This window comes from Podarcis raffonei, chromosome 1 (genome assembly GCF_027172205.1).
Source record: "Podarcis raffonei isolate rPodRaf1 chromosome 1, rPodRaf1.pri, whole genome shotgun sequence".
Lineage (NCBI taxonomy): Eukaryota > Metazoa > Chordata > Lepidosauria > Squamata > Lacertidae > Podarcis > Podarcis raffonei.
Genome location: NC_070602.1, coordinates 45,648,733 through 45,673,748, shown reverse-complemented (window position 1 = coordinate 45,673,748; position 25,016 = coordinate 45,648,733). Strand labels below are relative to the sequence as shown.

The following is a 25,016-nucleotide window of genomic DNA, read 5'->3' as shown; positions in this document are numbered from 1 at the left end:
GAGAAAGAGTGAGATGGTGCTAACAGGCTTTCTGTTATCCCTCAGATACACTGAACCCACCATGGCACGCATTGTAGAAATGCAATAGCTGGCTTTAAGAGAATGAGGCTGTTCTGTGGTAACAACAAAACCCAGACAAGTCAACAAAACAGAAGCTTACAAGTGAAGATTTTATACAAGGAATGCCAAGGGTGGTCTCTGGGTGTGCAATAACATGGTAGAATACCTACATGCATGGAGAACATACAGAGGGCATGGACTACACAACAGGTTTCACTTGTATTTTCCACCACAGAGTCAAAAATAAAACACTTCAAAGTGCAGTTACCTAGGTTGAAAAATCACTACAAGATAACTTCTCCCACTTCTATCCCTTGAAGAAAAAACCCCCAAACCTAGTTTCTAGTTACAAAACACATATTAATCCCTGTAGAGTTTAGACAGCAGGAATGTACTACTACATAATCCAGTTCCATTTTGGCATGCAAGCCGGAAACTGTCTCTCCCTTCCCAAGACACAGCAAGATTAGGTTGATATACAGAAGAAATCAGCACACTTGTTCAGAAGGGATAGTCCTTTATAGCACTTAATTTCATATTACAGTTCTAAAATAGGGGTCAGTCATCAAGGTATACAAGGTTATATTTTAATAAGTGGGAGAAACAACAGTGCCAGGGCATTGTGCCTGACTATCATGCCAAACTCCAGCTGTTATGAGTGACAACAAATCTCTGCCATGGGAATGTGCCATTCTCAGGAGTAAAAAGGAGAAGGATTCATTCTTCAAACTGATTGGGTTTCTGAAGGTCTCTTGTCATGGAAGCAGAGATCCACATCAAAGTCTAATGCGATAATTTTACTCAGTGGTTTGATCAGTGTCTCAAAGTGGTTCAATGCAGGGTTTTCTCCCTCCAAAAAGACAATCCCCCGATGTCATCAGAAGTACATCACTGTTTTCCAAGTTGGTTTATATGAGTGCTTTAAGGGTGGTTCACATAGATACTGCTAAGAATCTATACTTGGGACCATTTACAGAAGACAAGTGACTAAGATGCTAAGCAAACACTACACTGCAGGTTTGTGGGTCTTGCCTAGTACTTACCTTTGCTCTTAGCCTGAAGATTTTTGATGGTGGGGGGGGCGGGGAAGAGTCCATCAACAAGGAAAACCAAGCATAGAGGAATGTGAACAAGAGAAATAAGGCCTCATCAGCCCAAAGTGAAGCTGAAATAGCTGTTAGAAGACCAGCTTTAAGTTTTGTGTTACATTGTTTGATTCCTCCCATACTTCCACTGCCTTTAGCGCATGGCCCTTCTAAGATTACCATCCTTTCTGCAGCAGCACATATTTTTATCAGGACCTGTACAGAGCAGCTTCCTCATTTCTCTGGCTGTTTTCAGCCATGAGGAAACTCCTTAGCTCTGGATGACAAGGCCCTATAAACAGAACAAAAGCCATCTGGGGTAAAACAAATATGGGTGATGGGAGTTCCAAAGGGTCAGACCCAAAAGCTTAGGACTCACTGTCTGAAACAGGGAGTATGAACAACGGTTAGTTCAAGGTGTATAGAACCAAAGCCTTTGTAAGTCTAAGATGCTGTAAACAAACAGCAAAATGCTTCACACAAAATAATTCCAAGGCACTCAAGAAGCTGTATGCTTGACCCCCTTTACATTTCAGAAAACAGTTCTATTTACCTTTGCTTGTTTTAATTGTAAATCATCAATGCTTCATCAGCCAGCTGCATTCTTAGCATACTCAATAATATAGATATAGAGATACATACTTTAAACTGGTATATAATACACTGGATTTTGGGATTCCTCATTTTACTGCAAGCTTCTCCATACATCCCAAGTTGGCCAAGTCCTGCAGAACTTGTTAAAACTAGCTGTTCAGCAATCCTATAGAAATCCGCACATGGGGAAAAAGGGCCAGAGATCAGGAGCATGCGCTCTGGCTGCAAAAGGTTAAAAAGGGTGACTTTTGTTTTATCTAACCCTGAGAAGCTACGGTGTTACGGAGGACCCAGAAAGGTAGGTAGGGTTAAAGGTCACCGGGCTTTTTATTGCAATTGAAGCAGACTCTGACAGGATGATCCCAGCCACGGGAAGGGACAGCTCTGCGCTCCAGAGAGCACTCGTCACAGAAACCCTGGCCACAGGCACGGCAGTGGTGCTTCGACAGCTTGATATTGAATTCCTTCTGGCAACTGTGGCAGTGTAAGATTTCATGGTCGGGCACCCAGTAGGCGGGTCTGGCAGCATCCTTCACAAGACCTACAGAGAGTTAGGGGAAAAAACCCACAACACCATTTCTGTTTGTTACCAATAAAGAGGAGGAGGGACTGTACAAAACCCACCTCTGCTTTTGCTGCTGTTAATGAAGGATTAAGACTAATCTATAGGATGGTTCAAGTAATTCTCAGGCTGTGGCTTATAAAGGATTAGTGAACAAGTTGTCGATAAGCCCAAGATTTCTGTTTTCCCTGCTTATGCTTTTGCGTGCAACCTTATGTATAGGAACCAGGTTTAGAGAATAAAACAACCTATTGCAAAGCTTTGCATCTTAGCATTAACTTGGTGGGGGAGAGGGAAGGATGGCAGTACCTGTGCAGATTCCCCACACCTGTCACCTGAAGAGCCCTGGTCTTCTGCTTCACTGGACTTCTTTTATTTCACTAAGTGCTACTTGCTGAGGGGGAAAGAAAAGCCTCCAATTCTATACATACCTACTGAACTGAGCAGCTAAAAGGTTTCTAAATGCATCAATAGCACTTACCCAATGGGATATCAATGGCAGTCACTACAGCTCCAAGAGTGTTCTGCACAGCTTCACCAACCTTCCTGGCAATCACTGTCCCCCCTTCCTCATCAGTTGGAGCCTCAGGCACATCTGCATGACAGAAGTTAGGGCTCAGAGACAAAGGAACAACTCCAGCCTAAGACACAGCTGTTCTATTTAGAATTAAAATTGACGTTCCCTCAGAAGTTGCAGCCAGCTGCAGTCAGTGGTTGGTCCCTAACCTGGTAGGGGACAATGACTGAAATCCATAGATCTTCCACACTGAGATCTTCACCGAAGGCTACCTCCCCAGGACGATTCCACTGTTTTGTGGGCAGAATCCATGAGTAAGAAGAGATGAAAGCTCACAATTTGCCTTTCTTGTTACCTTTACTTTCAGCTACTGCCAAGTGGGCAAGGCACAAAGCAGGGCTATATCCTCACAGTAGTATGAGTAAAACTATTGTGCTTCACTACCCTGTCAGTGGCATAGGCTATCTGTGTGACTGTGAAGGTTTTCAAGGTAGCAGCTGATGAGGGGACTAACTGCCACAGGAGAATTTGCTATGATTTCTCATGCTTAGGCAAGAAATTGTTCAATCTGCAGCTTACTTAGCTGCCCATGCTTAAAGACATGGTTTCTACATGAGCATGAGTTGGAAATGAGCTGAAAATGGGAGAAACAGGTTCTTGATCCCCCTTTGTTTTATTTCAGGTTAGGTAAAGGTAAAGGGACCCCTGACCATTAGGTCCAGTCGTGACCAACTCTGGGGTTGCGGCGCTCATCTTGCTTTATTGGCCGAGGGAGCAGGCATACAGCTTCCGGGTCATGTGGCCAGCATGACTAAATCACTTCTGGTGAACCAGAGCATCGCACAGAAATGCTGTTTACCTTCCTGCCAGAGCGGTACCTATTTGCACTTTGACGTGCTTTCGAACTGCTAGGTTGGCAGGAGCAGGGACCGAGCAACGGGAGCTCACCCCGTCGCGGGGATTTGAACTGCTGACCTTCTGATCAGCAAATCCTAGGCTCTGTGGTTTAACCCACAGCGCCACCCACATCCCACTTTCAGGTTAAGAGACCCTGTAAATAACAACGGGCCCATTATACCAGGGATAAAAGGGTGACTGGAGTTCTTGAATTCATTGTAATGCCATAGGATCCCTGAGACAGTCAACAAAAGTGTGTGATTGATTCTTTGGGATGCAAACAGATATGGCTTCAAAGAGGAGGAAGGTTTTTCTGCTGCGAAGGGAGCTCTGCTTTCAGAAGCGGCTGGCATGGTGGAGTAATGCAGCAGGAGTGCCTTCCTGGTACAGCAGCCCTGCTGCCAGCTACTGGCAGTGGCAAGATCAGGGATGTGTGGGTTCACTGGCAGAGCCAGTCTGGCACTCCCACCACTGCCCCAGCAAAGTCCTTGCCACACTGCCACTCTGTCCCACCCCACTGCACCAGTCACTCCAGTCTTCTTCCCTACCACCACTGCCACTCTTGCAAGGGCACCGTCCCACGTTACGCTTCTGGCAGATGCCTGCTTTGCAGGGTAGGGGGTGGGGGAGAGAACCTAAAACACAAGGATCTTGGCTAGCCATCTCTTCAAACATTGGTTCAGTGCTTTAAAAATATTATTATTATTATTATTATTAATACAATTTATGTGTTAAGCTTTATAAAACTGCTTTTGAGAAGGAAGTGGATTTGTGAATGACAGAATGGCTAGCCAATTGACACGATCAAATTCAGCATCTGAAAACCAGAACATCAGGACTTTCCTGCATTTGATCAGAGCAGGGGAAGGTACATTTCACAACAGGCTCACTGCTGAAATTTTTTCATCTGTACAAACACCATGATACCCCCTTGTTGAATCAACTCTCATTTATCCACAGGTGTATAAGCAACCTCTATAATATGTTCTCCTAGCTTGAATCATGCACAAGTGTCTTGAAATGGTATGTTACCAGAGTCATAAACAGCTTTGGTATAGCCCTGGGCAGGTTGCCCTCCAAGGTTGCACACAAGGCTTCTCTAGTGAGCACCAGACTGAGTGCTGCCACCTCCTCCCCTTGTAAGCTCAGCATGGCAGCAGCAGAGATGGGTGGCAGCACTCAGCCTGGTGCTCCCCAGCAATGTGCCGAGCAAAGCAGCTGTCTGCTGCCATCTTTATTAATCCAGAATGCCTTGGGAATTCTAGGGTAAGAAAAGATGATAGCTGCTGTGTTCAATTAGCTCAGTGCTCATCAGAAATTAAAACAAAACAAAATAAAGAATGACAGCATCAGCCCAGTCAGCTCTCCAGGGTCCATGGGCAACTATGATGAAAGTGTTGGTTTGGAACTGAGCAGCTTCAGGAACAGAATGACAAGAAAGCATCAACAATGTCCCTCCTCTGGGGAAGCTACTCAGTACATACACACTGTTCTTCTCTATGGCCATTAAATAGATCATTTTCTCACAACCGGTGAATAAATCAATTGATTCTAGAGTTAAAATGAAGGAGATTTAATTCAATCTGAATAGCGATTTCTTAAGATTTAGGTGAGTTGTTTTCCTGGAGGAAGAAGACTTCAATTGTAAATGCACTGAGAAATTTGGAAGCTAAAATTTATTATTATGCTCCTTCATTTTGCTTTCTCATTATTCTGCTGTTTGGTGGGAATTGCCCTCTACTTTTGGATACAGGAAGGACCACAGCTGAGTGTCAGGTCCAAACTAGACGAAGCACTCAACTGGAAGGGACAGGAGGTCATCTTGCCTGATGCAGGAAATGCAGTGCTACCACATCCCTTATAGGTGGCCACCCAGCTTCTGCTTAAAACCTCTAATGAAAGAGATGAGATGTTGGAAATCCACAGCTAGATTCCCCGATTTATTTCATAAGCAACCAGAAGGCCTTAAATCAGAACATTCTCCCACCCATGGGGCAAATAGTGACTTTGGGGTGTATTTAGATCAGGTGTTGGGAAGCCTTTGGTCCTCCAGATGTTGCTGGGCTACAATTCCCATCATCCCTAGCCACTGGCCATGCTTGCTGGGAGTTGTAGTTCCACAACAGGTGGAGGGCCAAAGGTTCCACACACATTATTTAGATGATGCAAATAGCACAGGTTAACAGCTTCCTCCAGTGATGCCATCCCAATCCAATTCAGGGACCCCATGGCTGCTTTTGAAGAATCAAAGCAAGACATCCAATCACAGATCTTCAACATCTCACATAGCCTGACCTCAATCTCAGCTGGGAGGTGACAAAAGGCAACAGGGACAAGCATTTAAAAGCACAACATGATACACCAACAGACACACAAAAGGTTATAGGTTTCCCCCCTTTGGTTCACACACCTACTATGGTCAGGATGGGATTACCTAACTGAACGCCCCTGCCGTCATAGCAGCCATCGCATACTCGCACTGGTGTGGGGCCCCAGCCACGTTCGGGAACAGGGCGGGTCTTGGATGAACAACCATCACAGAAACCTTCTCCACAAGCCCGACAATGGTGTTTGGTGTCATTATCTTTAAATGAGATGCCACACTTTCTGCAATTCTGAAGGAGATAAAAAAACACGACAACAAGCCATTGGACTAAGTAGTTTGGTGAAAGAGGTATTGTTAGTCTTTCAGTCAGCTAAATTGGTGGTGGGAACATCTGGCCAGCAGGGAACTCAAGCCATATCCACTTGTTCCTACACCTGATACGGCATTGTGTGTGTGTGTGTGTGTGTGTGTGGAACAGGAGTGCCAACTTGAATATTGGGTGGGCTTACGCTCCACCCCGCATAATCAATCACAAGTCGCAATGCACACACACCATTTGAATGGCAATGCCCATCAACTTGGGGACCCCAACCTGCTCAAATATTTTTTGGGGGGGCAAAGGGACCTTAACCTAGGAGCTGGCTCCTATGGTGAGGACACAGCTCTCTGCTAAAGGCCTCCTGAGACAAGCTAGGGCAAGGCAAGCAGGTGTGAAGGGGTCATTAGCATCTATGGGAGCCTCAGAGCTAACCACACAATGGACACATTTCATTTTGTCATGAGGCTCAGGATTGGCACCTGCGTCAGAGGTGTCTGTGGCCCAGCTGTTGAGCCTTAAGCAGAAAGGCTTCTTTCTTTTTTCCTGGTGGGAAGCAGGAGAGTGAGAGCCCTCAAAGGGGGAAGACTGCACACAGGGCTGTCTCACTGTGTCTGCTGGAGGCAACAGATTTGTAGAACACAACAGAGGCATTTCATCAAGCAATGAACCATTATTTCATCTCTTTGGAGAAAGAGAAGTAGGGGAAAGGAAAAGGACTTCTCATCAGCATGCAAGACTGCTAGATACCAGAATCTGGGAATTGGGTTTCCAGTAGGCTGGAGCGATTTGATCCGTCAGCCAAGAGGTCACTGCTTTTGTGGGTCCCAGGCTCAGTTCAGACACTGATTGTGCCATAAAGTTCATCCCGTCTATGAGGCGCTGAGCAGCATTGTTGTTGTCTTTCAGACTGCAATCCGTCTGCAACAAAAATGGATATTCAGCACAATTAACATCTCATTGTGCCTGCCTGCTGCTGACCTGCTGACCTCTACCAAATATTAGAAGATATACATTGTCTTTTATTTGGAGAAAGGAAGTGACTCACCGGTGCAACCACATAAGGAAATTAGACTTCTGTTACTGACTGGGACGCCCCAGATCTTCATGTAAATTCCTTAGAAGGAATTCAAAATAGGAGCTCTGTTTGGGGCATGGAAGATCCTAGTGCATGGCTCTGGTTCCTTCCTCTCACTCTTTGCTTTGGAATGTGTGGCCTAAACACACTAGGATGGATCTTAATGGAGAGGTAAGGAGATGAACCAGGATGAATACAGGAAGTATTTTTTGAAGCTGGACAGGAGAGATCTGGTTTACATATTTCTCAATCCATGTGTCCAACACACAACATGGTGGTTTCAAACTTGGCTTTAATGGCCTGGGCATGTAAAACGTCTCTCATCGCCAACATCTCCTGCTAACTGCTATTAGCAAACAGCAGCGGGCCTACCCGGATGGAGCATTTGTGGTTGCTGGTGATTTTAATCGAGCCGATTTAAGGACTGTGCTTCCTAAGTTCCACCAGTATGTTGATTGTCCCACTAGGGGGGGAAATACCCTGGACCGAGTATATAGTAACATCATGCATGGATACAAGACCAAGCCCTTGCCCAATTTGGGGCAGTCAGACCACATATCTTTACTTATGATACCATCATATAGACCTCTCGTATGCAGAATCAGACCATCAACTAGAGAGATACGAGTGTGGCCAGTAGGTGCATCTGAGCAACTTCAAGATTGCTTTCGGAGCACCGAGTGGTCGCTTTTTGTGGAGAATAATGTGGACACATACGCTTCAACAGTACTGTTCTACGTTAAAAGCTGCATTGATGTTGTCACTACCATCAAACAAATACGGGTGTTCCCTAACAACAAGCCCTGGCTAAACAGGGATGTGTATCTTCTGCTAAAGGCAAGAAATGCTGCTTTTCACTCTGGTGATGTGCAACAGTATAGAGAAGCCAGAGCCAAATTGAAAAAGGGCATTAGGAACGCCAAAGCTATGTACTGCCGGAGGATTGAAAAACATTTTGAAAGCTCCGACCCTCGTCGAGTATGGCAAGGCCTGCGACAAATTACAGGGCAAAATATTAAAAACGAACTGGCCAGCAGCAGTGCGCACCTGGCTGATCAACTGAATCAATTTTTTAGTCGCTTTGAGGTGGGAACTGGAACTACCGTCACTACAGCATTGGCTACCAGCACATCATCAGAAACTACTACTGATAGACAACCATTTTTATTACAGACCTCTGACGTACAACGTGCCTTTCGGAGCATTAACATTAGGAAGGCAGCTGGACCGGATGGAATCACGGGACGGGTTATTAGGGACTGCGCTGCAGAATTAGCTGGGGTATTTACGGACATTTTTAACCTATCCCTGTTGCAGGGTTCTGTCCCTACCTGCCTGAAGACATCGATTATAGTGCCAGTCCCCAAGCAGTCAGTGGTGGTATCTCTCAATGACTATAGACCAATAGCTCTAACATCTGTCGTTATGAAATGTTTCGAGAGATTGGTGCTAGATCATATTAAGGCTGGTCTTCCATCCACTCTAGACCCGTTCCAGTTTGCATACAGAAGAAACAGATCTACTGATGATGCTATTTCCATCGCTGTCCATACTGTACTGAGTCATCTAGAACGACAGGGAACCTACGCAAGGCTGTTGTTTGTGGACTACAGTTCTGCCTTCAATACAATTCTGCCAGACAGGTTATTTCTTAAAATGACCAACTTGGGTATACATCAGAAGATCTGTCTGTGGGTAAGGAATTTCCTGACTGATAGGCCGCAGACAGTGAGAATGGGACCTCACTATTCTTCTACTCTAGTGTTAAGCACAGGAGCCCCTCAGGGATGTGTGCTAAGTCCCTTTCTCTATTCCCTGTACACATTTGATTGCACCCCACTGTATAAGTCCAACACAATCATCAAATTTGCGGATGATACAACGGTGGTGGGGCTCATTAGTGAGAACAATGAGACTGCTTATAGGAAAGAAGTACAGGGGTTAATTCAATGGTGTAAAGAAAACAATCTTATGCTTAACACCAAAAAAACCAAAGAACTCATAATTGACTTTAGGAGAAAGAAAAGTGTATTTTTACCATTGCACATAAATGGCGAGGAGGTGGAGAGGGTTGGTAGTTTTAAATACCTGGGCATTTATATCTCTGAGGACCTCTCATGGACTGCAAATATTAATATGGTTGTGAGGAAGGTGCAGGGGAGGTTGTATTTCCTGAGAATGCTCAGGGGACTGAATCTATCTCAGCACCTACTTCTGTCCTATTATCACAGTACCATTGAGAGTGTCTTAACCTATAGTGTATTATCGTGGTATGGGAGCAGCTCTGAAACGGATAAAAAAGCTTTACAGAGAATAATTAAAATTGCCCAGAATGTTATTGGGCTCCAACTACCAACCCTGGATGAGATCTTCACGTCTCGCACTTTGAAGAAGTCACACAATATCCTGAGAGATCCCACCCATCCTGCTCACAACTTCTTTGAACTGTTGCCTTCGGGCAGAAGATATAGGACAATGAAAACACGAACCACACGCCTTCTGAATAGTTTCTATCCAAGAGCTCTGATTGCACTAAATAATGATCTTAGGGCCAGTTGCAAGAAATAGCAAGCAGGAAGTAGGAAGGAATGAGATAGGTTTTAGGTTATGTTATGCCTTTAAATAGGTTATGTTATATTCTGGATTATGTTATGTTTTATAGATTATGTCTGAATAGGATGAGAATGTTGGAGATACGTGCAAATGTGTATGTGAACCCGGTCTTTGGGTGGGTGTTTGATTTTCGTTGTTGTGTATACTGTGTATATATGGACAATGACAATAAATTTATCTTGTCTTGTTAAAATGGGATGATTTAACACAACAGGGGTGGAATGCCTGCTACTGTGGCAGCCTAATCGTTTCCCCTTCAATTAAAAGGACAAGAAACAAACGTATGCAAGTGGACTTACACCTGGCCAGATGTGCACAATTTCTGTCCTCACCACGGTATCCACAGGGTCTTGGTTGCCAAACCAGTACTGTCGGCTGCGGTACACAACTCCGCAGTTGGGGCACTCGATCACATACCTGCAGTCAGGAAGGAAGAGGAATTGGTCACTCGAGCATGCTCCAAGTGAAGAGAACGGGAGCAGGGAAGGATGAAGGGGGAAAACAGCTTCTCTGCTCCTGTACTCACCCTGACCAGGCATACTTGGCAAGTCCCATCCAAGGGGAATCAGTGGAAGCGGACGTTTTGGGCACCACTCTAACTTCATTCCCACGTTCATAACAGGCCTGGAATGCAAAATATCAATTAAAATAACTTATCTTCAGATCTCAAAGTCCATGCCTTCCATTTACAACGAAGAGTTATGTGTTAGTTCCCCCAAAACAGAGGCAACGAGGAATGGCATGGTTTGAACATATGCACAAAAACATTTACAGCTTTAAATCTAGGAACTTACTGTTCTTCAGTAGACAGTGGGTGCCAGAAAACAGGCCAGGGAAAACCCTAGTTCTTTCTAGCCCAAAGCTGTGAAATCTTTGACCCACCAAAGTGAATTCACAGCCCAGGAGAGGCTCAGAGATCCTCTTGTTTCTGCCTCCAACTACAAACATAGATGGGTTGTGTAATGTACAGAGGGAGGGGGATGCAGAGTTTGCTCCTTAACCTCGTCAGGTAAGTTGACAAAACTTCCAAAATACAGGGAATACCCATCACAGGTTGCAAAGCACCTTGCAAGCTACAATACATGGATTGATGGGCTACATTAATCTTAGCAGGTTATAAGCTATGCAGGCTCCTCTTGTCAACCTCCAGTACCAGAAGCTCTCTTTCACTTGCTCCACTCACCTTGCATGTAAACACTCTGTTATCGTACTGATGGGTGTATCTACACCGATTCTTGGCTTCATGAGGTACCCCTTCTTTTGAATGGTTCATGCTGTTTTTACATCCACACCTGGAGTTTCAAAGCAAAGCACATACATACTCAGAAGGCAGACTGACCAGAAGCTCCACAGTGGATCTCTAAGGCTCCCAATCGTTCTTTTGCATTTGTGGCTTGCATTGGTTGCTCTTTACAAGTACAAGCCACATGCAAGCCACACTGCTTCAGCTGGGAGTCAGATCAACCTTATGTCAGATGACTGGCAGATGGGCAACCCTGCCCACCTGTCAAATGTGGCCCATGGGTTGTTGGTTACAATTGGATTTGGCCCACTAGCTAAAAGTGGTTCCCCACCCCTGATTATATAGATTCCAGGTTTATGATGTTACCCAATGCCTTACACACTAAATATATATACTGTACAGTGGTACCTCCGGTTATGAACAGGATCCATTCCAGAGGCCCAACCGCATCCCAAAAACTTTGTAACTGGAGACGCCCTTCTGTGCGCGCACACGGCGCAACTGAGCGCTTCTGCACATGCAGCGAAACCCGGGAGTGTATGCATTTGCAACCCAAAGTTTACATATCCAGAGGGATACATAAGCAGAGGTATGACTGTACAGTAATGTTGGATTTTATTTAAAGTTAATAAGATCGTTTCGGAAGCAGTGTTCTCCCAACAACACAAGAAACAAAGCAAATTCCCAACACAAATAACCAACCGCAGAATTTCTCACCCAAGTTTTATTTAACAGTGACATTGGCAACTCCCTATTTAAAATGGGCAATGACTGGGTTGCTTGTAACATGATCATTATATTGTAATTTATAGCATAATTCTGACACTGTAGATCTTATTCAAATAGTGTTCTTCCCATTCCACCTACCCGCAGCTGAGACATACGGAGGAACAGGTGAAATACTCGTCTGGAAAGAAGGAGCTGTGGGCCATCTGATCATCTGGGATCTCACCGCAGAACCTATCACTCAGCGCCTGCAGAACACACAGAGAGAAACCAGCAATGAATATAGAGCTAGAGGGACAACAAAAAAAACACCAATTTTTATGGAACGGTATAGGAGCGTGAAGCGCCTCTTATGTGTTAGATCAGGGCGTGGAACATTTTCGGCCTGGCATGTCAGATCTTCCTCTCCCCACACCCTGCAGGCCAACTTTAACAGATGCACAGAGCCACTTCCCTGACAAGCATCTGATGGTTCCACTAATCTGTCAAATCTGAACTGTGAGAGAGAGGTCTGCTTTGCCTGCATGTTCCCCACAGGAAACACAACACCTAGCAGGACAGAACTCTCTGCTCACAAGCTGATGAGCGGAGGGTACAATCTTGCCCTCTGCAAGGGTCTGCTGTCAGTGAGTTCCTCCTCCGCTGTAGGGGAGGACTGCCAAGGCTCTCTGCTGTGGCGGATATATATCGTGATAGATTGAGGCATTGAAAACCAGATATTGCCCAGCCCGATCTTCAACAAGGATGGAAAGACTGTCAAAACTGTTAGGTTCTAGCCATATTGCCATTCATTTATTCTTTTTGTAAACCACTTTGAGGTTTTTATTACAATTGAATGGTATATAAATTTCATAAAATAAAAATAAATCATAAAATCCAAAATTTCCAGGAAAGAGAGGCAAAGAGCTTACTCCTACATTGGCAGCCTATTGGCAGGAATTTCCATGTATGTTTTGTAAGCAACTTCTCCCCCCATCCCCTGCTCACAAAGATTGAATGTAAAGATTGCAAAAGCACCAAGCAGACCCTGGAAACCTTTTAGACTACAGGGGTATCATTGCCTGGCCATTACATGCATTTTGGGAGAAGCAGAACTTTACAAACTCCTCCCTGCTGCACAGTTATGAAAGCCACAAAATCTCTCTTTAGTTCAGCAGGCAAGAACCGTAGATTAAGACAGTGCAACTGATTACAATTCAGATGAGAAACTTTTCTTCTGGCAACAAAACATTAAATACCTCATGATCAGAAAGTGTATACTTCACACTGCAACATCCATAAATAGATAAGCCATGAATGAATAATGAACATTAAAACCATGGGTAACTATACTCTTCACGTACTATAAAAATGCCTGTCAAATCATAAACTGAACAAGGAGGGGTTGTGGAAAAGAAGAGTTCGGCTGCAATGCCATGCACAATTTCCAGGAAGTAAACCCCACTGAGCACAGCGTAAATAATCATAGGATTCTGAGAGAACATGTTAAGGATTGCGTTGTTAGTGACAACACCACAATAAATGTAGGAGCAGGGTTGTAGGGAAGAAGTCAAAAAATACCCCTTCTCATTACATGGGAAAGATCTAATTGTATAATAAATGCTCAGCGGAGGATGTGTTGCAGTAAAACTTCTAATTGCATACATATAAACTCTCTCCTCCAAAAACATATCCATCCTCATTTTAAAATACTCAAGCAGTTGCTCACACACTTTCCCTGACAGCCACTCAAGACTCTTACATTGTCCCCTGAAGAGCTGTGCTCTTGACCTCCACTAGCTCCAGATGTTACATCTTTGCTATCTACAGATGAGAAACCATTTAAGGAAACTGAGGGAAAAAATTAAGGCAAGTCAGAGAATAGGTTGTTGCCTGGAGACCATGTCCTGACTCTCAGTTACCCAGGCAACAAGAAGGATCTTTCCATTGTACTACAGCAGCTTAGTCCCGCCTTGCTTAGCCATTTATGGTGCATTACTACTAGTTTCTACAGTGTCTGTAGAAACTACGTTTGCAAACACTGGGGGAAAGTATTAAAGAGACATGGGCTTGATGAGATACTCTTTTCACCTACTCCACAAAGCCACTCCAAAGTTTCTTCTGGCCTTTTTTTAAAAGAGGAAAACAACTCACAGAAGCTGATATGCCCTGGGCAACTGGAATAGTCAGGAAGTACAAATCAGACCTCAGTGTTAGTTGTAAGCCTGCCAATGTCCTCAATTTCCCTCGGTGTCAGCCTAACTGGAGGCGGGGTGTCCATTTTCTCTTGGCATGGCTCACTTGCCGTACTGTTCTGGGTCTGGCTACTCTTCAGGAGCTCTGATACACTGTCTACTCGGGTCAACTCTCGTTCTTTGCTGTTTGCTTTATATTATGGGAGTTGCTCCGTGGATAGGAGGAGTGCGGGTGACCCTGCTTTGGGACGGGGGTTGGACTTTGATTTCTAAGGGACCTGATGGCAATAAAAGTCCAACCCTCCACGAATGAAACTGGAGGAATTTGCAATTTGAAATATAGCCACCTGCCCCCAGAGCTGCTGGCTGTGACAACGGAATCTGTGGTCTTTGTATAGAGGAACAGTAATTCACCATCTTACACTTACTTTGAGTGCCTTGTAGATAACTCCAGGAGGCCGGGGAGAACGGGTTGTATTGTTTTCTAGCTGCTGCTCCACGGCATGCCTGAGCCCAGAGAAATCCGTTGGGGGGTTATGTGTCCTTGTTCCTTTGTAATGGATCGAGCTGAAGGCTTCAGGGAAGAGCCCAAGTTTCCGGAACCGATCCTGGACAAGTTTCTCAGGCACCTCAGAAGGGTGATCTAAAAGATTCAGTCACTTTAGCTATATTATCGTGAGGTTTGCACGTGTATTTACATTTTTTTAACATACGTATTTACACGTATTTGCATGTGCATTCTTGATCAAAACAACGAATTCTCTCCTAAATAATAGGAAACAATAAGAGCAAAGCATAGGCTGGACCCAAAGGTTACCTTCCTTTCCCAGAAACAACATTTCTGTGAACACAAGGGCCTTCAATCTGATGGAGGGGCAATTTCTTCCAATCCCTGCAGCCCCACCACCACCACCCTGTCACCTATGCTGTTCTGGAGTAGATTGGAGGAAAGGGGGGAGGCTGGTAAAAAAACCAGCTGCCCTTTTCTATTAGCAGATGGCAGGATCACTGGCTCCAACTCCATGCTGCCAGAACATACCTTAAAAAAAGTAGCTTACAAATTGTTAACCTAAATAGGTTATTAGAGGAAAGAAATGGGGAATAGGAAGAAGCCCTTTATAGGAAATCTTACTATCAATATTACATCATTATTTAGATGCAGGTCTGTAGAAATTTTAGTGCCATTGCCTTCAGTTGTATTGATGGCCTACTAATGGGGTCACATTGGGTTTTTTTAAGTGTATCTGCTGCAAGGTGCAACTGATGAAAGCCTCCTCCTCCTACAACAGCATAAACTACTTGTACTACCATGGTCTATAAACAAGGGATTTTTAATTTATATAATACTGCTGGTTTTCTTGTGTGCACAAGTGGTGGTGGAGTTTTTCTGGTGGGGGTTTTTTTACTACTCTATCTATTTCTGTGAAATCAGTGGCAGTGACATTATACTCCATTATACTCTAAAGATGGCAGAATCATCTCCTGCAAGAAAGTTCCAGGAACATGTTCTTGAAACTCCTTTCATTCAGATGAGATCTCAGCTGCTGAATATACCAGCTGGACCACTTACCACTGCTCTTTAAAATGCTTATTTGACTGTCTTTACTGTTTACTGCTTGTTTTATTAATTTACATTTTGTTGTTGTTGATTATATTGTTGCTTCAAAGCTCTGAAGCATCTTATTGAAAGGCAGATTTTTAAAACTTCTTAAATAAAACAAAATAGTTTCTGCATCTTTGTCAGTTTTTCGGTTGTTTCACTGGTGTTCTCCAGAGCTACTGTTAATGCTCAGCAAAGTCAGTCCATAAGGTATTCCTTTCCTTTTAGTGAGGGGCTGATACCAGGGATGTACATACTGCCAAGCTTTTTATTTTTTAAAATATGTATAAAAGTACTCTATAATATGCAAGCAGGGTTTGCATCTATTGCATAATTTAGTCTGCTTCTGTTAGGTATCAAGGGAAAAACTATGGAAGACAATGAAGCTATGTTTCCTGCCACTGGAAATTCTGATCAACCCTGCCTCTGGTTTCTGAGATTTCAACAGGTGGTATACACATGCTTTCAGCCCCAGCTTTGCAGCTAGAATATCTAGAAATTTCCTTCTTCTCCTTGCTTTTTAAAAAAGGACGATGAAATGTGATCCCAAACGCCATAGTCACACAAAATACACATAATCCAAGCTAACTGACTTATGCTTTGCTATTTGCCAGATGCAAACTCCCTGCACGTTACCTCCCCACCTTCTATATTCTAGATAGTGAGCTAAGTCAGGATTCAGTCCCCAAATCTTCCACATGGCAACACCCAACTCTGGCTGTGTTATGATACAGATCCATCCCAAGTGATTTACATTGCAGCAACCAACGTGCGTCTACTCACCAGCACCTAGTAACTGTGTGTATACAGTCTCGTGGAAGATAATGACTCCAGGGCCCAAAGTGGACAAGGGAACATCCAGGCCACAACGGGCTGTGGTTGCCTTCAGTTCTTTGGTGAAGTGTTTTAGGTAGGCCTCTGAGGCATCTCCAAGAAATTTGAAGAGATCGTTGTGAAGTCTGTCAGCATGAGTACGGTAGATGATAAGGTCCGAAATAGCCAAGACCTTCAGAAGCAGCCGGGTCCTCTGACTCAGGTTGACAGTGGCCCCCAGAAGACCCTCTGTGTCAATCACCACCATTTTGTGGACAGGGTCATAGGCTGCCCAAACCCCTACCGTACAAGACTCCTGAGCGGGAGATGTTTTAAAAACCTCACGGCCGTAGAAGAAAGTGTGGTTAAGGGTATGAGATTTGCCATCCCCAGTGTTCCCAAAAATAGACACCACCTTTACATGCTGATCAGGTTTGCAGTCCAGTTTCCTGATAAATTCGTCTTCGTTTGCCACCTTCCAAAACAAGAAGAGAAAGATTGCGTTAGAACTTTTTAATGGAAAGAACCCACTGCTGAAATGGTGCTGCTTCTTGGACATGACTTGTAACTGCAAGTGACATTCTTTTAGCCAGTAACACTCTGAGATACTGGTGCCTGCTAAAAACTTTTTTGTTTAGGCAAGGCATGGACGGTAGCATAGCTAACCCACACAGGCATATTTGGATTTCTTATCCTGCCTAAGGATGTCACATCTTAGCAAGAGGGGCAAAAAACTTAGATGACTGGGCAAGGATTTATTCCTTTACTCTTACTCTATTTTAAAATTCCTAGCATCTAGAAATCATTCTGTTATTATATTTGAGCGTAGTTGAACTATGCTGTTATCTTACCTCCAGGTAAAAATATGATCCAATCATAGATTCTTTGCCACTTTAATTACATACAACTGACATACATTTTTCCAGTATGGAGTGAGCCAATGAAAATGTGAACTAAAACTATGAACTATTAGAGGGGAGGGGGACATATATGAATGGATGTCATGTATTTTCTTGTCCAATCGCACCATCAATTTGACTTTGTCAATGAGATATGAAATTATACATATAATTTGAAGCATATATCACATAAATTGTATCATCTTTCTTCTCCTTAGCAGGACTCCTCTACATCTAACAACTGCGTGATAAGCAAAATTTAGCGGACGAGGCTTTTCCTGGCATACAGCTAAAGCGAGAGGAAAAGTTTCATCTGGTATGTTTCTGCTTGTCATGCAGCCTTTAAAAATGGTATAGCAATTCTCCACAATGTACACTATTTAAATGAAGGTAGATATTTTGAGGGAGAAGCCACACCTGAATTCTCTTCTACTTCTTTGAGGCCGTTAGAGAAACAGACTCTCCAGGTTGCAAATCGGCAACCTTAATTGTTAGGGATCCACATTCAATGTCACCATTATGTTTATTGGAAAAGAGAACAGATGTGCTGCTAAGCCATAACTGAAGGCCTTATAGCCAAGCCACGGGAAGGTTTGTCCTCACTGAAGTCAAATACGAGCTTGACATTTATTGCATTAGAAAACAGCTCCACCTACCCACCCATTACTGATGAAACAGCTAGAAACAAGGACAAATGGGATAGAAAACTGAGGCTGCATCCTACAAAAACCTTCTTGGGAGTATGCCCTGTTGAACAGAGTGAGATTCACTTCCGAGTACACCTGCTAGGGTTGTGTTGTTACTTCAACAACTTTTGTAGTTGCATCAGAGAGATACCTCTTTCAAAAGAACTGTAAAAAGATATAAAACAGTAATAAAAAAAGAAAATCCAAGACAGCATGACAGTCAAGCTATAAAAGAGCTAAAAAGAGCACCCCACAATAAAGTTAAAGTTAATAGGTAAATCATTTTTTAAAAGCTTTCTCTAAAAGGATATTCATAACTGCTTGCTGCCCATGAGCTATGACACCTTTGCTCCTAAGGAGTCTTATTCAAAGTCAGTGGAACTGCACCAGTTTATAAATGGGTTATTTTCAATCTGACCTGTAGATGAGGAACAATACCACCGACTTCTCTAGAGATGGGAAGGCCTGGGGAAAAAATGGAAAATTGGGAGAAAAACCAGGGGGGTTTTTTCTGGTTTTTTCCAAACGGGGGAAAAACAGCTTTGGGGGAAAAAACGAAAAAGGGGGGGACTAGTTTCCCCCCAGTTTTCCGGGGGTTTTCCAGGCCTTCCCATCTCTAGACTTGCCTAAGAAAAGAAGAGAACTTACAATGCATTTTACAAGCCTGTAAGCTTTCACACTGTTGTTAGGGCTGCCATTTTCTTTCACTTGTGCTGTTCTTCTGCCTTCAATAGCAACCTCATACCCAGAACCCCACCCAGCTACACTTTTCCTTATCTCTGTAACAGAAAAAGCTTTACCTCAGTGTCAGTCACTAGCATTTGACTATACAATAGAAACAGTATAGATGGAAAGTTATTCCCTTATCACTAAGTATGGAAACTGACAATGGATGCCTTAATTAGGAAGTGGCCTTATATCTAGTCTGATTATTTGGTGTCTCTATTGTTCAGCTTGAACAGCCCTCCAGGGTGCCAGACAGGGGGCATTCTCAGCCCCACCTAGTCAGTCAGTCAGTTTTGTTTGTTAGAAAGCATTGGTCATAAATGTCCAAAAATGGTACATGTGGTGAATATGATGCAGGAATCAACCCTGTTCATCCAAATAAGAAATTCCAAAACATCCAAATTCTGATGAGCAATGTTATAAATATACGTCCTACTTAGAAACAACCGCAATTTTGAACAAAGAGAAAAATCTATATGTACACTACATGGCATATTATGGCAGATAATATATATCACTGATATATATCACTGATGATATATATCAGTGTGGGTTTAAATAGTGGTGTTTGGGAATTTCTTACTTGGATGAACACAGCTGATCCTTATATCACTAGTGTACATGGATTTTTAATAGATTTAATTCTTTACTTATAAATCACACTGACAAATTTGTGTAAAAAATACAGTAAACCAAGTGACAAGGACATCGTATTATATATTAAAACAGGAATCATTCCACACGTATCACTGCCATTTGGACAGTTTCTACGGCTGAAACATAACTGTCCAATATATTGAATAAAGGGACACAGACATACGATTTGAAACAAAGAGATTTTCATTAAGAGGGTATAAAGAAGGCTAAATATTGAGTATGAGTTATTGTAGGATAAGAGGTCAGTTCAAAAGGAGAGAAAAAAAACCTTTTCAGGTATATGAAATGTAACAGGATACCTTTCCCTATTAGACATATTGTACTGAAACACGGATACTTAATATAAGATACTCCAGGATTTGCCTGTTGTAGGATATTGGATCTTTAAATGTGAAGAACAAAATAGTATATTCAGTTACAGTTTACCACATGAAACCCCTTATTACTAAAGGACATTTTAACAAAGTTAATATTCCAGATCTGTACAACCTGTACAAACAAAACAATTTTTTAATCCTAAAGATGGTAAAGCTTTTGTTTTAAGGGATTTTATTACATGTCACTCCACACATGTGATCTATGTGACTGCATATCCGTGTCCACATGTATATGGAGGAACAACAAAAAAAGTGGAATTTTGGAATTATGGATCATTGAGCAGTAAGATCAGAACTAAAACAATTGAAACTTTATTACGTCCATATTTCATGGTATACAACCATACACCGTAGCATTTGAAGTTTTTGGCAACTGAGCAAAAATTTCAAATCCTCAGCAATATTACTCAGCAGGAGTCATATTGAATTGATACATTAAAGACAGTTTCTCCCAATGGTTTAAATTAAAGATTTAATTTCACAACATTTCCGTAATAAGGTCAATGTTATACTACGCCTTCCCACTCTGGATATATTTTGATGGGCATTTATGTTATTTAAAACTTGTATGGAAGAAATATGTCATTGTCCTGTCAAAGGAGTAAATGTTGTCCAGCTGACAAAACAGAGAAGTGATAGGAGAGTTTCCTTAGGCCAGTAATGTTACAGTAGTATTTCAGACAGCTTGTTTTGTTCTAACTACTGAAGCACATTTAGAAACCAATAAATATGAGTTGTTGTTGTTGTTGTTATTTTAATGTGATAAAGCAGGGAACTAATGTACCTTATAGGCAATAATTTTTCTATAAAAGAAAATACTTCTAAGTTAGAAGAACTGCAGCACACAGCTATCTAGGAAAAACAATTGCATTATATAATTCAAGTTGGAATCCGTCTAAGAAATGTAGAAGTTGTTTTTCATCTGTGGAGCTTGAAAATGGATGTTTTACGGGTGATTTGTAGTATATGTTATTGTTGTAGATGGTTGATAACTTTTATTATTAGCACAGTATGTGGACTATTTGGATATAACTTGGGTTCCCATTTATTACTCAAACACAAAGATGAAGGCAACAGTAAGCTTCCTTAACCTTAAAGGCATATTACAGCTGAGAGTGTGATTTTGGCAAGACTCTACAGGAACTCATCATTCTCTTTGAAGATCTTTACTTATCTGCCCAACCTCAGCCTCCCTTTAATTTCCTTATACCAAGTAGGTTAACTCTTTCAATGGATTGCAAAACTAAGAACACTGTAAGTATGATGATTAACTGCCATGATAGTCTTGAGGTCCAGCAAACAGCACTCTCAAACCTGAACAGATTATGCAAGACACAGTGCAGAAAAACAAAACTATTATGCAGCCACCGTTACAAAAGAAATTGGAATGAAGGTTCAATTCTGACATCCAACAAATCAGCAAGTATCTGTCTGTTTACATCTTAACCAACTTGCTTTGGTCATACTTATGCAGTTCAAAGCTGCTTGTGGACTTTGGAATTCAAATCCTAAGATCTCAACTCCTCTAGTGGCCAGACCAAAGGTTCCTTCTGTGACATCAGAGCAGTTAACCCAGTGGCAGCAAGAAAACTTATGATGCCTCTGCCTACTGTGACATCATAGCAAAGAAGCCATTGCTTCCTGACTTCAGTGTATGCTACAAACTACAGAAGAGTTTCTCTGTTAGGACAGATTTAAGTGACTTTGACCATGACCTCATTTGTATGTATTTGAACCAAGTGGCTTTGTTAAAGTTTGCAAGTTGAGGAGTGGGAGGGAAAGTGGGTGGGTGAAGGAAGAAGGGGAAACTGATTTTGCCATTGCTAATACGAGTTATATGCGCTATATAGGAGGGAGGGAGAGAGAGACAGATTTAAATGTAAGGCACATATGTAGAGGCTCTCAAAAAAAAATTCTTTAAAGACTGAATTGAGGCTGTAATGTTAGCTACTTACCGTGCATCCTGCCCACTCAAGAAAGTATCCACCCCAAAACTGTCAAGTTGAAAAGTCACAAAGAATAATTCTATACTACAGTCGTACCTTGGGTTAAGTACTTAATTCGTTCCAGAGGTCCGTTCTTAACCTGAAACTGTTCTTAACCTGAAGCACCACTTTAGCTAATGGGGCCTCCCACTGCCGCCGCACTGCCGGAGCACGATTTCTGTTCTCATCCTGAAGCAAAGTTCTTAACCCGAGGTACTATTTCTGGGTTAGCGGAGTCTGTAACCTGAAGCGTATGTAACCTGAAGTGTATGTAACCCAAAGTACCACTGTATATCATTGGGTTTATTCCCCCCAATACGCTGCTGCCTTGAGTCCCTCAGATAAATCATGCAGATTTAATTGTCTGCCTTTCAAAAGTCACAACATTTCTTACCTGGATCTCCTCTGTTTCATCTACCAACAGGAAGCTTACAACGTTTTCTGTCATCTTCTTCCTCTTAGTCTCCTCATCCATCCCCTCCTCCTCCTCGTGAGATTTGTCACCATGGTAAACAGTGATGGGGTGCTTCCTCTTGTTTCCACCCGCATGTGTCCTCTTCTGACACTCTACACAGAGGTTAATTTTGCATGCTTGGCATCTTATTGCTGCCCTCTGTCTGGAGTTTATGATATTGCTCTGCATGATATTCCCACTGGCAACCTTGCAGGTGTCACAGTATGGGACATGGCCGGCTTTAATTCGGGTCCGTTCATGGTTTCGTAGCCTTTCCTGCCTGTGTAGTTCTTCTTCACACCGCTGGCACTGCAGGCTTCCACACTCATCGCACTCAAAGGTTGCTTCATCTGTGCCACTGCAAGCATAGCTTTCCTGGCACAAAAGGGCAGTATTCAGTCCCTTATCAGCTGTTGGAGGCTGGGCACTCATTTTCAGAAATTTTACTGTTAGCTTTACAATTTTTTAACAGATATGTACATTGGTTTTCCAAAGGATTAGAATTTGTATTTATCTTAACATTGAGGAAACTCTGCATATGTTGATATTTCTATTAAAGAATGTGTCCGTCTTGATTTTCTCTCGTCTATAATGGTATCATCATATGCAAAGCCAATGTAAACACTGCAGCTTTCCACAATTAAGGACAGGCCCAAATGAATTATGGGCTTAAAAGTCACACTGAGGTTAGATATGTGTAAGAAAAACAAGGATATGTTTCTAAAATGCAAGCCAGATCTTTTCCCTGAAAGGCCTGAAAAAGAAATGGGAAAAAGATTTATAAAGATAACATCAGTGGTTTTATATTTTTTAAAAAATCAACAGAAAATTCAGACAATATTAGTAAACCTTGTGCTTTCCTGTCACAATTCAACTCCTCCTGAACAATGCAAAGCACTTGTGGACATTTTCTGGATCTATGTTTTTTGCAAAACAAGGAATGTATTTGTCTGCTCACAGCAATGCTATCTCAGACAAGATCTTTATTTCAGCTGCAATTATATCTGAACAAACTAAAGTTCATCACACAAAATAAGCAGAAGGGCCTTTATAAAAGTAAGTGGCATAGGCCCCAATTCTATGTATATTCACTCAGAAATAAGTCTGACTTAAGTCTGGTGGCAGTATATAGGATTACAGCCTTAGGAAGCACGGAAACAAATCTGACCAGGGAGAGCCACATCAAAGCGCCACATATTTTTAAACCCTACTGTCTGGGTTTTTATTTTTCCCAGCGGTGAGTATCTACTTACCTTAAATTAGGACAATAATAAATTACAAACGTTAAGTCAAGCAATGTTTAAGCCAGCAAACGGGGTGGGAGGGAGGGTAGGTGTCTTACAGTAAGACCATTCCATCTGTTTACATTTGTAACTTATTTGCTTCCAAAACAGGACCTTTTGCCTTAAAGCACAATAAATATTTGTCTGCCCATATTGCCTAAAAAAGGGCAAAACATATACCTAACGAGCTGCTTACTTAAGGTTACTTTAAATCACAATAGGAAAATATTGCTATATACTAAACATTTCTTTTAAACTAGTAGATCTTCTCATAAACAACAACGGGGCGGGGAGGAAACAGAATAAACGAAATGACAGGGTCTGCCTAGGAGTAAAATATCCCCCCAACATCCCGATCTATTGTTTACAAAAACAGTAGGCACCTTCCTCCTCCTCTTCCTCCCTGGAAGTCTTAGTGACTAAGTAATCAGATCACAGTCTCCTCCTCCTCCTCCTCTGAGCTTCAAGGATCGAGCTGGGCAGATCCTTCCTCTCCCCCGCAGGGTTAGGGCTTAGCTCCCACAGTGCCTGAGCCCCACCATGTAGACCTGGGACCCCCTAGGAGGGATCGGAGCCAGTCCAAAGCTCTTCTCCTTCTCCCCTTGTTGTCAGTCTTGATCAGCTGATCGCAGGGAACTTCAGGGTTATTTTTTTTTCTAAGACAGGAAGGTGAGCGGTCGAGGGGGGAAAGGCCGGGTGCATTGTGGGAATCGTAGTGCTCAGGGGGCGGCGCTTCAACGCGTTCGGAGCGGGGGCAGAACTACATGTCCCAACATGCACTGCGGAGAGAAGTTGAGCCGCCTTGCATAGCATCCCGGGAGATGTAGTTTCAACAATCCCTGGGCTCGTAATTGTGACAAGCCGCGGCGGCGGAGTGAGGTTTCGTAGGAGGAGGAGAATGCATGGATGGGTGTGATGTGGCGTAACGTGTTGTGTAACGCGGAGGGATAAAGAGAGATTATCGGATAGGGGTGGAAATTCGTATAGCTGTAAGCTCTTCGCCTTTATGGAATATTAGGGTTGACTGCGGCGCACCTGGGAGTTCAGTTTGGCTAAGGGAGCAAAGAGGAGGTTGCAACAGAGCCCCATAAAACTCCCCTCTGGCTTATTCCCAAAGCGAGGCTTCCTTCTGGGTTGCCACGAATTATCTTTAGAATGTCAGTTTAGGGATCTCAAGGGCTGCAGCGCTTCGAACCTGTTCTCCCGGTTCTCTCTTTTTGATGGATGATGAACTTCTGTCCAATTGCTAGCAGAACTTCCGTATAGCTATGAGTGAAGTTGGTCCGTTAAACTTGGCTTTGGCACTGGGACATCTACTGGCAGAAAACTGGTAGAGTTGGACTGG

At 42.9% G+C, this 25,016-nt stretch overlaps 1 protein-coding gene across 2 annotated transcripts; it reads right to left on the bottom strand.

Moving 5' to 3' along the window:
- Nucleotides 1-151: 151 nt before the first annotated feature.
- Nucleotides 152-24,377, bottom strand: ZFYVE1 (zinc finger FYVE-type containing 1). Of its 2 annotated transcripts, none has more exons than XM_053384343.1 (12): nt 24,055-24,377; nt 22,329-23,142; nt 16,575-17,079; nt 14,620-14,834; nt 12,159-12,265; nt 11,232-11,340; nt 10,575-10,672; nt 10,348-10,465; nt 7,108-7,278; nt 6,150-6,330; nt 2,783-2,896; nt 152-2,280 (listed from the first exon to the last, which is right to left on the bottom strand). In XM_053384343.1, exons 2-12 carry the CDS (start codon nt 22,818-22,820, stop codon nt 2,048-2,050), a joined length of 2,343 nt encoding a protein of 780 aa, XP_053240318.1. In that variant the 5' UTR covers nt 22,821-23,142; nt 24,055-24,377; the 3' UTR covers nt 152-2,047. The 2 variants fall into 2 exon arrangements, with proteins under 2 accessions (XP_053240318.1, XP_053240313.1); XM_053384338.1 differs by having other exon boundaries at nt 6,126-6,330; nt 24,055-24,375.
- Between the last annotated feature and the right edge of the window lie 639 nt (nt 24,378-25,016).

Coding starts and splice junctions, on each gene's coding strand:
- ZFYVE1 (XM_053384338.1), bottom strand. CDS start 22,820: ATGAGTGCCCAGCCTCCAACAGCTGATAAGGGACTGAATACTGCCCTT. Junction 10,466..10,574: donor GCCAAGTATGCCTGGTCAGG/GTGAGTACAGGA, acceptor TCCTGACTGCAG/GTATGTGATCGAGTGCCCCA. Junction 2,897..6,125: donor TCCCATCCTGACCATAGTAG/GTGTGTGAACCA, acceptor TCTGTCATGCAG/ATGTGCCTGAGGCTCCAACT.